This window comes from Oreochromis aureus, linkage group 7, assembly GCF_013358895.1.
Source record: "Oreochromis aureus strain Israel breed Guangdong linkage group 7, ZZ_aureus, whole genome shotgun sequence".
NCBI lineage: Eukaryota > Metazoa > Chordata > Actinopteri > Cichliformes > Cichlidae > Oreochromis > Oreochromis aureus.
The window spans coordinates 65,527,921-65,545,194 of NC_052948.1; the positions used below are offsets into that span (position 1 = coordinate 65,527,921).

Sequence of the window (17,274 nt, forward strand, 5' to 3'; positions counted from 1 at the left end):
AATTTTACGTGAAGCCGGAGAATACCTCTAAAACAATACAGTTACAGTATGACGAGCTGCAGAATTCAGGTTTCACTGTCCTGTTCTTGTTTTTATCGCTTACCTACCCGACTCAGCGTCCCTGAGGCAGATCGCTCAGGACCTGACAGGTAATTATACAACCTTCCTCTCACACTGCAGTATCGCGGCGCTTTATCCAACATCCAAACAAAAAATGGCCGTTAGAGCAGCTGACAGTCTTCCCCCTGCTGAGCCAGCTCACAGCCAGAACTTTTAATAACTTTAGCGCTGCGCAGATTATGAACGAAGGACTGGAGACTGGACCGAGGCATAAACACGTGCGCTGAGCTCACTGTTATGGAGTTGCTGAGCTGCTTGACTCTCTGTTCCAGCTGCTCTCGCTCCAGTTTCAGCTCCGAGCTCCACTTCATCAGCTTCTGCTTCTCCTCTTCTTTAGCTGCAAGAGAAAAACGGGAGAGTTGGTCAGAGTTCACCAGTCCCGGCAGACGCAAGACGCAAGAAGAGCAAAAGCTGCCGTCACCTTCTTTGTAAGCAATGTAGGAATGAACGATAGCCAGGGTGCCGGGCCAGGGAATGGCTTCTTCTTTCTTCAGGATCTGGAGAGAGAAGCTGGGAGTTTTCACAGAGGCGGAAGCTCGGAAAACAGTTCAGGAAGACAAATTTAGCCGCCACCCTGCGGTGGGGCCGAAACGGGGACGAGCAATGGGGTGGATGGATGTGAGATGCAGATCTTTACACAATGAATGAGACAGAAGCACAAAAGAACAATACTGTATCACGTTTCTGCTTACAAAGGATCGAACAGTCCTAAAGTTCAGGCCGGCGGACTGCAGTACCCCCTTCCCCCTGACTCAGGATCAGTCTGCTGTGGTTACCTGATCTTGGCATTTTGGACAGATCCACATGCCTTTAGGAATGGTTTTCAGGGGTGGATCCAGGCAGTCCAGGTGATAAACACGAGAACACGTGTCGCACATGAGCAACTGGCCACTGCGTCTGCACACAGTGCAGAAGTCCTCATGGATGTCTCCCTGTGAGGAAGAATTGGACCAATCAGTTTCCCCACCAACCATCAGCAGAGAGGCAAGGTGGGGGCGCCGTGATCTGGTTTAGTTTACAGTCTGGGCTTGTTCTAATGACATGGTGTGTTGTGTTAATCGACTGAGCCCACACAGAGGAGTTAGAATGTGCTCTGCAGTAGAGTTATCAATGACGCTACAGGACTCTGTTCACTTTGTAAGGCTGACTCAAAGTAAAATCAAGTGATGAGTGCGGATGAGTGTCATGGAGACGACAAACTAATGGAGGAGTGCAAATGGTGACAGAGCTACTGGGCCAAAAGGACTGTGTGTGACGGGGCATCCAACCCTCTGAGCTGTCCGTCTCCCCCATCGTTACTTACATCCCCAGAGCTGGGGCTGGGCAGGGGGAGGGGATGGACGGGGCTGGAGGGGGAGGTCGGGGTGAGGCTGACCAGGTCCGGGACGCTGCTGTATTTGGGTGGACGACCTGGGTGAAATGAGACAGACGACAAAGACGGAAAACAAAGAAAAAAAGAAAGATGGAGAGGGGGGAGAAAACAAAAACAAACAGTCTGTATGACATACCTTGGAAAGGGAGTCTTCGTTGGCTAGCATGAGTCAGGGTGAGAGAGGAAGAGGAGGAAGAGGAGGAGTCAGAAGCACAGACAGCAGGGTTAGTGCTCCGAGCGAGCTGACGCCAAGCTCTAGTACAAAGCTGCCCGTGGACTGTCAGAAGTCAACACCCCCGGTGGCCGACCTCACGTTCCCACTCGCCTTTTTGTCTTTCGACAGGTTCAAACGGAGCGGCTCAGACTGTCGCCGCTTAAAAGTCAAAAACAGCTTAATATGGTTATGAGACGCGTGGACCCGACGGGCATGCCATGGGTTGGGCGCTCAGTTGGGTCGACCTGCAAGCCCGTTACTGGCTTAACAGAGACCCGAAGTTAAAAGACAAACAGGCAGAAATGACTAAGAGAGCGGCTGCGGCGAGGTGGAAACCTGAGGTCAGCGTTTGAAGGGCGAAGGAACAGTCGAACATCAGCGCAGACACTGACGCAGACTTCCTCCACCTCTTTCGGGACGTGTTAAAATCTGACACCACGAGCTGCGCGTGAGGTTAGCATCTAGCGTTATCACGTCTGCAGCTCGACAGTCGGAAAGTGTGATGTTATCGAATCAGAAACACCGTTAGTCGTGTTACCAGTGGCGTGGCTCCGCTACCAGCAAACAAACATCATGGGCGTTAACTGGGAGTCAGGGTGTTCCTACAATTCCCAGAATGCATTTCAGCTCTTCCCAGAGAAAACAGAGGGTCTAACCGGATTCATCCCCCTTCATCGGAGGCTCCACAGCCCTGATCACCAACCTCGGCATCGTTTCAGAGGGTACATCTGTGTCTGTGTTTAGTCTGTGAATGAAACCTGACATCATCGCACTAAATGACACAACATGCGGGCACATTTCAGCCCGTGAAGCTTCAGAGCCTCGAGGACAAACGAGCATGAATCCGGCTTAGACGGAAACCCGACTGAAGCGACAGAGACAGGAAGCAGAAGCAGGAGAAGAGTTTCACAGCACGTTATTAGCACAGAGCATCAGATCAGACACTAATCTACCGTTTCTACTCTACTTCCACTCAATGAAACACACACACACAGACACGCTCTTCTCTGCCACGACTCTCAGCTGATTATTGTCTCTACTGTAGCTCTGCCTGATTCTATTGTCATGCATCGTTCAGTCTCTACTGGTTTCTACTGTCATTTCTACCATCTTTGGCCTGTATTTCATACGGACCTCTCTTCCTGGTCCCCTGGTGCAGAGGGCTGTTCAGGTAACTCACTGCACTCTTTTTCCTCTGAAACAAAAGAGAAAAATGTCATTAACACTGAAGTCACTCAGCAGGTAAAATATCGACGACAACTACTTTAATCAACCTTCGAGCTTATTTAAAAACAGGTTCGGTTTTATTATTTTTTAATTTTTTACTGCAGAAAAATGACCCAAACTCGTAAACACGTCATCGTACTTTGCTTGACTTTAAATTCACAAACGGGAGTCTGGGACGTACCTCGGGTTCAAACACGGCACCGCTGTACACCGGGTTGGCTGTCGTTCTCCTCTTACGCTCCTGTCTTTTGCTCTGAATTTCTGCAAATAAAAACACATCAGCGTTTCCTGCATAAGTTTGCTCACGTAGCAGCTTCACGACACCGAGACTGAAACCATCGCTCACCTTCCAGGTGGTCGTGTGTTACCAGGCCTAAGGACACCATGAAGGCCAGTTTCTAAAGGAGACACAGCAGGTGAATCATCACGCTGGCAGGTTTGGTACAACAACAACAAAGTTGTGCGGTGCACAAGCGGCACCAGCAAAACGTGCTCCAAGCATCAAAGTAAAAGTCTGCAGGAGAACATCCTGACACAAAAATCCATCTTTTTAAAAGGATACATTTTCAAATGAGATGCAGAATGTAAGTATTTTATATCGATGTAGTAAAGCAGCTCCTCTTGCTGTACTTTCTTGAGCCACGCCTCTTTTCTCCATCTCAAACCCCACCCAGGCACACAATGAAGCCCCACCCACTCTGTCCCTGTGGCCGGTCTTCCTTCTCTCTTCCCAACCAATCACAGCAGATGGCCCCGCCCCTCCATGAGCCTGGTTCTGCCGGAGGTTTCTTCCTGGTAAAAGGGAGTTTTTCCTTCCCACTGTCGCCGTCTGTTTGCTCATAGGGGGTCACATGATTGGTGGGTTTCTCTGGGTTATTTTAGGGTCTTATAATATAAACACCTTGAGGCGACTGCTGTATAAATAAAACTGAGGGAGTTTTGGTAAACAGCTTTTTCTGGGTTTTTGGATCATTGGGAAAATCGTGCACCTTTATCTCCTTTCATGACATCAGCCTGTGTGTAAGTTTGAACTAGAACATAATAACAACACGTTTTAATAACAATAACATCTACTTTAAGATTAACAACTAGAATTTGCAGGTGAAACGTGTGACAACAGAAAAGGTTCAATGATTTGTGCTAGAAAATACATGACTTATGTGTCCCTCTGTTGGTCATACCTCTGGGTTCTCCTCTTTCTTGGGGGGCCTGGGAGGAGGAGACACAGGAGGGGTTGAGGAAGAGGAGGAGGACGGGAGGCTGACAACGGCGTGCTGCTCTGTTCCTCCTGGTTTAACAGTCTGCTGAGAGAAGATTAGACGAAGACGGCGAGCTTCAGTCACAGAAGAGCGACGACACTGGGGAGAACATTCCTTTATATTTTCATTATTTTTATTTTCTGTTTTTCATTGAAGAAGCAAAGCCCTCCACACGGCCTCCTTCAATAACACGGACCAATGCGACACAGCGCCATCGTTCAAAGGCCCGAGGGTCAAACAGGTGTCCAGACTCCAGTGAGAACCCATCAGCTGCAAACACGGGACCTTCAGTGGGTGTGACAGTAAGACACGAGCAGACGACGCCCTGCACGCAGCTCTGCAGCGCTGACTAATCATCAATTCTAACACTGATTAGTCTGACAGCGAGACCCAAACAAGCTGTGAGCGTCCAGCTGCCCGATGCTCCAGCTGGAGAGCATGTACGTTTCATCTGATCGCTGCTGTCGGGAACGGGGCGCTGTCCACGCTGCTGCCACCGAGGCGGACTGCGATTTAACCATCACAGCAGCAGATTTTAAATATGTGGGCCAGATCCACGAGTAAAAGTAGATTCTTAGTGAGGTTCTCCTCATCTATACAGACACCAGCTTTATAAATCACTTCAGTCCTTTTAGAGGGAAAAACAGACCCTGCTGAAGTCTGAGAGGCATGTTTGTATCAGCGCTGTAGTTACCTGAATCACCACAGGGGGGTGCTAGACTGGCACACAACCCTAACCTGTAAATGAACTAAAACTGATATCAAACCTTTCAGTGCTGGACACTGAGAGCTTTTACAGCGTGTCGGAGGAGCAGCGACACACGAGCGCCACCTTTAAATATTTAAGGTCATCGCCTCGAACCTCCTTATTGTTTAAACATCAGAACTACAAAACTATCCAAAGGTTTCTGGAAGTAAAAAGTAAGATCTAAGATCATGATTAAAATCAGATCCTGCTGTGCTGAACAGTGCAGTACTAACGCAGTACTGACGCAGTACTAACACAGTACTCTTACCTTGGGCTCATTGGTCAGGCTGCTGATCTGGATCGGCTGGACTGGAGTCTGAGTGGGGATGGGGGTGGGCACGGGCACCTGGGCAGGGCTGGCGAGGCGGGTCGGTGCAGCAGAGACCGGCGTGGTGATGACGATGCCCGTCAGCGGGGCGGCGCCGGTCTTGCTGCAGGGCTGGCCGTTGACGATGCGGACCTGGTGGATGGGCGCCGATGACGACAGCGAGGACGAGAGCTTGGTGGCCAACATGACGGGCCGCTGCAGCAACTGGGGGGCCGCCATCATGGGCGGGGGAGGGGCCGGAGCGATAGGGACATTGGTGGGTGTGGCCAGCTTTGGCCGGACCTGGTGACGACACACAGCCAATCAGAAATTGGCACAAAAATGACCTGATACTGCCAGGTAACGCCACTGTGGAGCTCTACCTCAGCCTGACTGAGCCTACCTTTACTACTACTTACTACTACTACTTTTAGTAGTACTAGTACTACTGAAGCAGAGTAATGTTACAAACATCAGTTCATTTATTTTTATGTATTAAATAAAAAAGACAGACACAGCACATCATACGTTGAGTAAAGCAGTGCCAGCTCTGCTACCCACACAAGCCCCGCCCCCAAAGTCCCAGTCTTTAACCACACCTACAGCTCACTCTCAAAGTGAATAAGGCGAGAGGAGCCCTTCAGAGTGAGACAAGGGGCGGGGTTTCAGAGTGAGACAGGGGGCGGGGCTTCAGTGGTACAGTCACTGCAGAGCTTTAATATGTTTTAATATGCATTTTGTCATTAAACTCTAACAGTATAAGATACACTGTACACATGTAACAATGTACTGGTAGGACAGAAAGGACACGTATTGTTTAGACTTGCTAAAAATGCAAAAATACATTAAATAAAAAAAGAAAGTATTTTCTCCAAAATCACCAATAAAGTAAAACGTGATTGGTGGAGAAAAAAAACAAAAACATAATATTGTTAACAATATTTAATTGTTTTATAACCCTAACCCTTCAAACTTCACACGGAAGTACTCGAGTATTTGTTCTGAGCTAACAGACAAACGTGGCTCCTGGTAGGATGACTTCTGAGGCCCAACTCTGATGTTTTGCGGCTCGAGCTCCCGGTGGCGTTACTCAGCACAAACACCGCCCACGTTCCTCCAGCAGAAGGGTTAAAACACACCGACAGCCAGGAACACAAAAATACCAAGAAGCTGCAGGAAACAAGCTCTGACCAAAGAAAGGTAAAAGACACTGGTACACAGGCAGGAAACCTCCAAAAACACCTGCTCACAGGTCAGTCGGGAAATTAAAAGAAGCACAACGAGAGGAGAAGTGATGAGTAAGAGGCAGCACACAGCAAACAATGTTTTAGTGCCACGGAGCAAGGCATGAGCGTTTGCTTCGGCGCGCTCCTGCCCTCTCCTGGAGAGTGAGCGCGCCACCTCGGGTGGGCCACACACACTGATCTGAGGGGGTTAGGGTTCGGAGGCGGGTCTCACAGTGACGCACCTGTGGCTGAAAGGCGGGTCGAGGCGTCAGTCTAGGAGGCGGGACAAACTGAGGAACTTTGATTGGCTGGGCGGCGGCGGCGGCCTGCACCTGAGACAAAACCACAGCAGATTGTGGATCCGTGCTGCTGACATCTGACCGACACGTCTGCTGCGCTCGGTTCAGGACGCGTCGCCAAGCGTTGACAGCAGAGCGTGGGAGTAAGTAACTCTGAGAACACGCGGGCTTTAAACCAGGTACATCACACACCTGTGGGCTCTGCTGAGGGAGCAGGATGGAGAACTGGCACAGAGCAGCTGCTTTTGCACCGCAGGAACGGGGAACCCTCCAGGGACCAAACTCGGTCGGGTGTTGTTCGCCCATAAAACGCTCATAAACTTCGGGGTACTGTGGGATGAGCCGGCCCACCTTTACAAACCCAGTTCTACTTTTTAGAGCTCATGGGGTCATGCTCCATCTCAGCACCGTACTGTAAACATACGTTTACTTTTATTGGCTAAATGATGTTTCTCAAAAGCTATAATAACAAAGTATCAATGTTCCTCTGGATGTAGCGATGTTGCTGCATCCAGAGGGACATCCAGCGAGCTGTCTCGAGTCTTTTCCTTGAAAAGGTTCCTGGGAGTAAAAGTTCCGAGTCCTTCAGGTGGAACACTGGACTGTGCGCAGAACACTGTGACCTCTGTCAGTTCCTCCATCCAAGCAGAGACCAACACTTGAAGCAAATCTGACCCTGCCCTGCTCTGAAACCTGAAACAAGTTTGAACTCTGTTCGTGTCAGCGCTGTTCGACAGCTGCGGTCGTTTCTGTCTTCTGTGCAGTATTTTAATCACCGTGGTTAGCAGACCTTAGGTGGTCATGCTGTTACAGCCTGTCCACGCTGCTAAAACAAGTGTATGTTTAAAGGTAAGACAAAGCTGCATTAGTGTGAGTTTCTGGGAACGATGGCTGCAGAACAATTTAAAAACGACCTGCTGTGTTACAATTCGTCACTTCGATCACTCCATTTCTGACTTCTAAGCTTTTTTCCTGACATTTTTTCACCTGACATGTTTTTAAAGATGGCCCTCGCTGTGGTCAGTTTACCCCATCAGCATCGAGGCCCGCCCAGGAAGTACCTACCCACCCCCAGAGGTGGTACTTCGTTGTGTCCCGGCGGCCCAGGAACGGGCGCAGAGATGTTTCCGCGGTGGAAAACCACCTGGAAAACCCTCAGTCGTGTCGTGTCGTGTTCTTTTCGCGATTGTGCGCCCCTGAGAGGGGAACTGACCCCCAGAGGGAGATGCTAGAAGGCCACCACTGCCGCCGCAGCCCGCTCGAGCACTTTCAGAGAAACAGAGTCGCGTGAGAGCACACGCAGGCGGGTCAGCAGGCGGCGGTCTGAAGCGTCTCCTGAGCTCGAACAGATCGCACTGACGGCACACTTACCACCATGGCGTTCTTGGACACCAGCCGCATGGGCTCCGAGCTCTGATTGGTCAGCTTGCCGGCCACCTGCAGGTTGATGGGGGCGTTCTGCGAGTCGGGTTTGGTGATAGCTGTGGTTACCATAGCGACGGTGGGCGGGCGCTGCGGCAGGACGGTGCCTGGGGCAGCTTTCAGCACCAGCGTCTTCGTGGTGAGGACCGGCGTCACTGTCAGCGTCTGCGGAGGGAGAATTTAACCCGCAACACGTTTAAAGACAGTCGGATTTTAAGACGTCCCGTAAACAGCGCATCGGCTTTCATACCTGCTGCAGCGCTCCAGGTATCTGCTGGCTCTGCAGCGGGTTGGCCGGCTTGATGTCTCCTCCTGCTGGAGGAGTTTGGACCTGCAGCTGCAACTTGGCCTCCGGCTCCTGCTTCACCAGCAGCTCCTTCCTCAGCTGCTCCACCACCTTTTTCTGCAGGCGAGAGCACAGCACATTATTCCTGCCGCAGGCGTCACTACTCCATTCAAAAAAGCTTTATTGAAACAAAGTACGGGAGGGGGGTTGAAGGGTGTGGATGCAGAGGGTCGACTCTCAGAGGAAAAAATTTATTTTGGGGCGGAGTCATAAAAATGTGTTTTTTCACTGGTGATTGTTCATGTGGTCATTAAATTTAGAAAAGTTACTGTGCAAATAAGTAACCAAGCATCTCTGCATGGCTGAGGAGGAGGGGGAGGGGAAGGAAGGGGGGAGGGAGGGAGGGGCAAAAGAGGAATAAGTGAAAGAAGCAAAAAGAATGAAAAGCAGAAGAAGAAAGGGGTGGAGCTCAGGAGGTCATGCACACACTGACGACGGAATTCTCAGTCGGAGGATAAAGCCCATCTGTTGCTTAGCAACAGTCGACTCAGAAGCAGGAACTTAATGGAGTGAAACACAATGAGGACGCCGCGAGAGAGAAAGCAGAGAAACACAAAGGAGGAGGAGGAAAGTGGTGGTGCTGCTTTCAGAGAACTGTTTGACCTTCTGCCAATAACATGCAGCACTTCATCTGCCGCCGCTGCACAGGGATGTTTAATCTCGCACGACTTCTGCTTCACAGGTCCGATTCTAAAAACACACACTTCCTGTTTAACTCAGTCTTCCTCGGCCTGCAACTTGGGAGGTTCAGGCATGATGACATCAGCGCGACGGTGAGGCGCACACTCTAAACAAAGGTCAAGGGTCACGTACTTTTTCCCAGCACATCTGAATGAAAGAAAAAGTGCAATAAAAAAATCTCAAATCACTCCTTTTCCCCAGAATCAAAGAGATTTGGCCATGAGAGCAGCTGCACGGCTGCCAGTTTAATTACAAGAAGAAGAAGAAGAAGAAGCAGGAGGAGGAAATGGCCTACATTTCTTCTTTTGAACTTCCTTCAGACTGTTACTCTGCCTAACTCTGAGCCCACCCCTTACGCTCCTGCTCATATTCCCACTGAGGCGGTTTATCATCAGGTGGGAGCCGAGCTCAGCGCGAGACTAATCTGCCGACTCTCTGACACCACCTTTAGTCATCTGTGGTTACGTAAGACGCCCCCCTGCACAAATACGTGCACGGCTTTCTGTTTCCCCACAATAATCTGAGCTAATCCCGACTCCAACATCATCTCAGCACACTTCAGTCTGCACAAACTCTTATCCAACAGCGTCTTCTTTGATTCTGCACAACGTCGAAGCAGCGAGCACAAAGTGTTTCACATGCAGAACAAACACAGCGAAAAACACACAGGGAGCAGATAAAAATAGGAGGCACAATGAAAGCGTTCAAAAATAACAGAAGACAAAGAGACTACAGACGTGACGTAACACAAAGATGTTCATCTGATTCATATATCACAGGGACTATTATGAACTCCAGACACCAAATAATCACAAAGCCATAGAGAAAGACCCCAAACACACAGAGTCAAACAACAGTCACGAGGAAGAAACAAATGACCACCGAAACTCATGAAAGAGACCCAACCCAGTCAGAAACTGACAATGATGCAAAACAAATACTCAAAGACACAAACGTGCACCGCTGTCTCCGTCACTGGCTGTCCTGTGACCCTTCATTAATAATGATGTAAGCTCATTAGGTGAGACTGTACCACTGCCCTGAGCTTTGGTCTTAGAGCGTTTCACTCCTACAGCTGAACTTTATCGTCTGTGAAGCTGAAGCGCTCCGAGCTCACGTTTCTTTGTTTGAAACGACAGCTTGGTGAACTCACCCTCTAACATCACAGAAGATCACGCTTTAAATGAGCCCACAGACACGAGCTCGTTAGCACAAAGCTGAATCGCGTACCTGCTTCTCGCTGAGCGCTGTGATCTTTGCTTGAAGTTCGTGGAGCTGCTTCTTCAGATCTGCATTCTAACAAAAAACAAATGCCATGAAAAAAATGTCTGAAAAGTTTGAAGCTTCAGAGGTGCTGATAAGAAATAAGAGCTTGGACCTTACCTGAGGGTCCTGCTTCATCTGAGCAACCAGTTTCTGCAGAAAGAAGAGTGAGCCAGTAAGAAAACACAGATCACACTGACACCTGCTGTTCATCACAGGGAACTGCACCCAAAACAGAGCAGCGCTCGCTCTGAAGGACACGCATCCTTTGATAAGGATCGCATTTAAACTAAATAAACAAAACAGATGAAAAAGACCCCACCTGACCCTGATTTCTTTTTTTCCTGTTTTACCGTCACACTATGAACATTTTCAACTTTTTCATCACTTCACCACAGCAAATGGTAAATGGTAAATGGCCTGTATTTGTATAGCACTTTTACTAGCCCTGCCTAAGGACCCCAAAGCGCTTTACATACCCAGTCATCCACCCATTCACACACTGGTGGAGGCAAGCTACAGTTGTAGCCACAGCTGCCCTGGGGCAGACTGACAGACAGCAGACATCCACGTGACACTTTCAGGGTGAAAAACAAATTTAGGCTCCATTAAAACACGACCCACTGCAGGTCTGACAGTCTGCAGACTGAATGTGGGTTCGCCCCCTTACTCCCCTACTGGAGTTTCACTTTATTTTATCGGTATTATAATGCACTTATATGTACAAATGTCAGCTGCACAAGGAGGTAACAGGTCAGGTTTTCCCAGGAAACAATGAAACAATTATACTGTAGATGAATTTAAGCGGTGCGTAACTTCAGGTAGTTATTATAGTAATATTAGTATATTATCAGTACTGTGTTATTTCTTGTTTATCTTGTGGAAAAAAACTATATTTCTAACGCCTACACTGTAAGCGTCCTGTAGTTTTCGGGGTGGATTACTCCGCCCGACTTTGAGGCAGAAAAGTGCAACTGTGCTCCGACGTTACAATGTTACTGTTTCACATTTATGTTGGTTAAAAAAAGGACTGACTGAACATCAACGTAATGAATATTAAATAACAATGAATCCACTTTATAATCTGCTTACATGAACTTACGATGTAACATCTGGAAACATTGTTTTTCCTGTGAAACTACTTAAACTCACAGTATAAATATTCCTGAGGCTCCTGTAAAAACCTGAGCTGTTGCCTCCTGATTCGATCCTTATGTATTTGTAGTAAAGGAAGCAGGCTGTGTTATGGAGTGTTATTCAGTTCAGACGCTGAACTTTGAAAAAGAAGAGCGAGCGGCCAAGACAGGAAACAGCTGAGCCCACAGCGTACCTGATGGATCTGGATCTCCACCTTCAGGGCCTCCTGTAACGTCTGTAATTCCATCATGGATCCAGTCAGTCTGCCAGCCGATCGATCAGCCTGCGCGCACACACACACACACACACACAGAAAGGTGAGACGCTGGCGTTTCAGGGCTACACTTACCACACCTGTGTGTGTGTGAGCTCTCACCTGAACACCGTCTCCAGTAGGAAAACCATCCAACTGAAGCATTAAAGTGGCGCTGCAGAGGAAACGAAGCACAGACACATGGATGACTACAGAGCAGGTAACCTCACCTGAAGCTGTTCATTACACACAAACAGGCTCCGAGCTTCATCGTGCCCAAACATCAAACACTTCATTCACATCAGCATTAATGAGCCTCACACTCCACCATAACATCACTCACCACCTGGCTGTGGGACCGGACTCCACCCCTCTGTGCTGCCCTGTAACACACAGCAAACACACACGTTACAAGCCCAGTGTGTTTAGGAGACTTTAAATAAAAGACGTCTTTATTCTAACAACGATCACACCAACAGAACCGGGACCGAGTCAGTCCTGAACCAGCTTCAAATACTCAACAAAACAACTCAGCAGGTGTGCAGCGGCACACACCTTCAAAATAAAACACACGTTTGTAGACTCAATTTGTACGTCCTCACCTTTCTACCACCTGCCAACGTTTTCTGAAGCTTTCAGCTTCCTGTGAGTGTTTGCTGTTCAAGTTTTAAGATGATTCTTTTTATTATTTGACAGTTTGGGTTTGTTTTTCTTTGGTCCATAAAACTATCACTTTCACATGTGAGCCAAACCTGATCAGGTCACACTGCCCACAGTGATTCAGAGGTCATGTGACACACCAATCTTTGGTACAAATGCATTCAAATCAAAGAGGAGTTTTGAGTAGAAACACATTAAAAACGAGCCTGTCTGACTGTGCAGTACTCACTCGTGTTTCTCAACAAAAAGAATAAACCGACACATTTTTCCATCACAGAGACTCAAAAACACAAAGAAACTCATTCAGAGAAGATCATCATCATAATAATGTGTTGCATCACCAGCCTGTTAGTGCATCTCGGCCCCTGCAGCGCCCCCTGCTGTGTGGATGCCAACATTTACATGTCTTTGCATCAGTGAGACAAAAAACATCCTCTAAACTAAAAACCAGTCCAGAAACGGGAACTAACATAAGGGTCAGGGCCCTTCAAAGGGTCGCCAGAAATACACCTGGGGTCCTGAGATGATTTATTATTTATGACGAATCCACGGAAGAAGTTAATCAAGGAAAAACATCCCCATCATGTCTCTGAATGCTGTTTGGGATTTACGTGAACGACACGTCAGGAAAAAGTACTCAGGAGTACAAAGAAGTAGAAATACTCGAGTACTTCACACCCCAGCCTGTAACCTGCAGACAAATGAAGTACTGAAATACTCATAAAAACTGTAAAAGCTACAAAACAAAGTGCATAAAACATAAAAATTGCTTCATTTTTACATTTTTAAAGTTTAATTAGAATAAAAAGAAAAGAAAGAAGTGCACGAGTACTTTCACTTTAAGTACACACAAGTATTATAGCCTCCAGCCTGCACCTCAAACTACTTTGAGTTATTGTTGGGCATTTTGTAAGCTTAATTAGTACTACATAATCCTCTGAAATAGTGCTGGGCGATATGACGATATATATCGTGTAGACGATAAAAAAGTGTCTATCGTGCCATTTGTCTTCTATCGTTTCTATTGTTTCTAACCTAATTTTATAAATTATTACATAAAATATATCATTAACCCTTTACAACCGGTCGGAGCAGGCACACTCCGTTTTGCCTAACTATTTTTAAATCCCTGTAGAACTGGAACCACGTAAGGTAGCGCAATAATTTTTTTTGCATATGAAACCGTAGGAGTTGTACTTACATCTTATTCCATTAGCTTGTCCTAAGTCACGGTTTCCTTCCACATATAGCTTTGCAAAAATTGCATAAAAAGCACTTGCAGCAACAAAAACATAATATTCCAGAAGCACGCTTTGCCGATCCGATCAGCTGTTCATAACACTTCCTACGTTGGAATGTAAGTCAGCGCGAACTATCGCATGTCCGCCATCACCTGTCCAAAACCTGAAGTGACGTCATTTTCGCGCAAAATGTAGTTTTTTACCTTCAAAGCCTATGTTGGTGTTTTTAAAAGTCATGTTTGACTTTATGCTTTTCTGCATCGTTTCTGGGAGGCTTAGAAGTCAAATTACACTGTTGGAAATAGTTTATTTTGATGCACATGCTGTGTTTTTGCAAATTTGCATTATAATATTTATTTTCATTTTTCCTGCAGTATATAAAAATTAGTGTATCTCAAAAATAAAACTATGGAGACACTCAAAATAAATTTCTCGTGGTTGGAAACTATTTTGTGCAACTTTTTTGTATTTACAGTTTTGAGGGATAAGCCTCTTAAAATTCTCTAACTAGAAATGTATGTAAAAAAAAAACAATAGCGATTTTCAATTTTTTGTAGTTTATTGCACTTTTTTGCAATTTATGTAGTTACTATGGACTTAATGCATACATATTATTAAAATGTGGGCTATAATGGTTGTATTGATGTATATCAACTTGAAATGCTCCCACAAATGGGACTACATCATGTAAAAATATAATATAAGCTCTGGCTCCATTTTCTCTTGCATAAAGTTAAAAGTATAAAAAAAATGATATTTTTTGCAACGAAACTCCGTCTTGTGGTTTTGCGACATGGTGCTGCTTTACGTGCACCCGGATTTGCGACATGCTTTACGGTAACTCAAAACAAAGACTGCACCCTCTCCACTCGCTGTTTACAGACTGCATACTTTACAGATGACCACAGGTCAGGTGGTATATCATGATATATATCATTCATTATCATGATATAAAATAATTCATATCGTGATAAATATTTTTTCCATATCGCCCAGCACTACTCTGAAACATAGTGTAAAGTAGTGAAAAATAAGTAGTAAAGTACCTTAAAAGTGCACTGATGATGGTAGTAGTACTACTATGTGAGAAAAACTATTCGAGTACTTTCTGTTTTCAAATCCTCTGATTTATGGTTGAAAGACTGGAGGCTGAAACTAGTGCAGTAAAAAGTACTTTTACCTCTAAAATGTATGGGAGTACACTAGAGAAAATACTCCAAGTACCTTAAACTGTCGTTACACATGTCATAAATGTACTACAACACATCCTGTGACCCGGGAACGGAGTACTGCGATTTATTGTTTACTACTTCAAAAGTTTAAAAACAACCAAGTAACTGCAGTAATAATGCAGTAAAAAGTACAACATTTAATGTAGTACAGAGTACTATTAAAATCAGATTTAAATACTCATCGATGTCGTCGTTCATCAAGTACTTTCCACCACACCATGAAACGTGGAGAAGTACTTAAAAATGTAGTATTCAGATAAGCTGAGTGCAGTAAAAAGTACTTTTTCTTTTTTTTTTTTTACTTTTATTGCCAAAAATAACAAGGCAATTCACATCAGCAACATGACCTGAGACCAAATCTGCAGTATATAATGGTGAGGGTAATTCAAAAACTTAATTTAAAAGGAAAAACATATATACACATCATATACATACATACATATCAATACCTACATACCTAAGCACAGATGTAACAATGTTAAGGCTTGAATGTCCTTTCAAGATATTTTATAATTAGTCTCCATTTTTTCTCAAAGGTTGGCACTTTTAGTTGTAGTTGAGCTGTTATCCGTTCCATCGTATAGACATGTCTAGTTTTCAGAAGCCACTGGGCAACTGTGGGCGTTTCTGGTTTGAGCCAGTGGATTGTTATCATTTTTCTTGCAGTCATGAGGAGGAGATGTAGGAGAAAGTGCTGCTCATAGGAGAAACCATCAGGAAAGATATCCAACAAGAAGATCAGAGGATCCATTGGGAGGTTGACTGACAATATGTTTTGTATAATGTTCTTAACATCCATCCAGTACTGTTGTATGTAAACACAGTCCCAAAAGATTTGCGTCTGGTCCCCGACAAACCCACACCCTCTCCAACATTTATCACAGACACTACTTTTGGATAGAAAGGTTTTCAGTGGAGTTCTAAAAAATCTTAATTTAACCTTCCAGTCGAATTCCTTCCACATTTGACTACCCACCCCTCTGTGGCAGCTACAGCAGACACTCTCCCATGTGACATCATCCAAAATTATATTGAGTTCCATTTCCCATTGTTGTTTTATATGATAGGTATTATCAGACATGTCAATCAGCAGTTTCTGGTAAATTAAAGACACTTGGTTTTTCAATGTACCCGACTTTTCAAGTAGTTTTATAAAATGGTTTTCCAACCCGATTGGTTCTCTTCTAATATTATCCCAATCTTTATGCTTTGTAATGTAGTCCCTTAACTGTAAGTATCTATAATGGTCCCCTGGGGATAAAGCATATTTAGCCCTTAACTGGGCAAAACTTTTAAGAGTATTCTTTTCAAACAGCTGATTGACTGTAATCAATCCTTTCTCCGCCCACCTCTCAAAACGCCGATCTGACAATGATGGAAGGAACTCAACATTTCCATTTATGGGAACCGCTCGAGACATGGTCAAATTCCCTTTTAACACTTTTAACACTTGGTTCCAAATCTTTACAGTGTGCTTGACCCATGGGTTAGTTATTTTAATTTTTTTCCGTGATTGTGGGTTGAGAAATGGGAGACTCCGAAGGGAGATACCTGGTAATGAATACTCTTCCATAGATACCCACTGCATTTCTGGATCATGAATAATCCAGGCAGTCATTGATTTTAATTGAGCTGCCCAATAGTACATTCTGAAGTTAGGCAACTTGAGGCCCCCTTTTTCTTTTCCAGACATTAACATTTTGAGTCTGACCCTTGGTCGTTTATTCTGCCAGATAAATTTAGATGTAATGCTTTCTAATAATTTGAATGCCAGGGCTCTAGAGTGCGACCAATTTGGTCGCAAATGCGACCAAATTTCTCAATAGTGCGACTAAAAAAAAATACTTGGTTGCACCGTATTTTCTCGGGAGAAATCACAATAAAAAGTTTCCGCAACTCTGAAAGTCTCCGTGTGTTCAACAACAGACACACATTGTGCCCATGTCGTGTTCTAAACCAATCAGAGATAGTCAGAGGCGGGGACCTCTGTGATTGGCCGTGGTCCAGATATTCCTGCAGGCCTACGTATGTTTACGTTTGAAAGTGCGGGCCGATAGAGAAGGGTGAGTAGCCAGGTCCGATAGAAGTGTATGAAGTTGGTATTGAGAAAATATGAAAAGAACAATTGATAACTTTTTCGTTAAGTTAAGGCCTGATCAGTCCAAACTTCTGAGCCAGCGGTCTGACACGGAGCCGACAACCTCTCAGTTTTTGTCAAATACTGGTCCGGAGATGGCATCAAAAAATGAGCCACATACGATCGACTC

General features: G+C 45.7%; 1 protein-coding gene across 2 annotated transcripts in view; it reads right to left on the reverse strand.

Moving 5' to 3' along the window:
- The window catches only part of phf21ab (PHD finger protein 21Ab), a 29,163-nt gene that overhangs the window by 6,600 nt on the left and 5,289 nt on the right, over window positions 1–17,274 (reverse strand). Inside the window, exons 2-18 of one of the 2 annotated variants that reach the window (XM_039614953.1) lie at window positions 12,218–12,257; window positions 11,998–12,049; window positions 11,815–11,904; window positions 10,605–10,637; window positions 10,452–10,517; window positions 8,445–8,597; window positions 8,144–8,359; window positions 6,716–6,805; window positions 5,209–5,550; window positions 4,115–4,237; window positions 3,280–3,331; window positions 3,115–3,194; window positions 2,841–2,901; window positions 1,424–1,530; window positions 897–1,052; window positions 542–617; window positions 354–457 (exon numbers count right to left, since the gene is read on the reverse strand). In XM_039614953.1, coding sequence (XP_039470887.1) covers window positions 354–457; window positions 542–617; window positions 897–1,052; window positions 1,424–1,530; window positions 2,841–2,901; window positions 3,115–3,194; window positions 3,280–3,331; window positions 4,115–4,237; window positions 5,209–5,550; window positions 6,716–6,805; window positions 8,144–8,359; window positions 8,445–8,597; window positions 10,452–10,517; window positions 10,605–10,637; window positions 11,815–11,904; window positions 11,998–12,039 — 1,791 coding nt within the window. In that variant the 5' untranslated portion in view covers window positions 12,040–12,049; window positions 12,218–12,257. The remainder of the gene's footprint in view (window positions 1–353; window positions 458–541; window positions 618–896; window positions 1,053–1,423; window positions 1,531–2,840; window positions 2,902–3,114; window positions 3,195–3,279; window positions 3,332–4,114; window positions 4,238–5,208; window positions 5,551–6,715; window positions 6,806–8,143; window positions 8,360–8,444; window positions 8,598–10,451; window positions 10,518–10,604; window positions 10,638–11,814; window positions 11,905–11,997; window positions 12,050–12,217; window positions 12,258–17,274) is intronic. The other variant, XM_031751796.2, reaches the window with a different exon arrangement.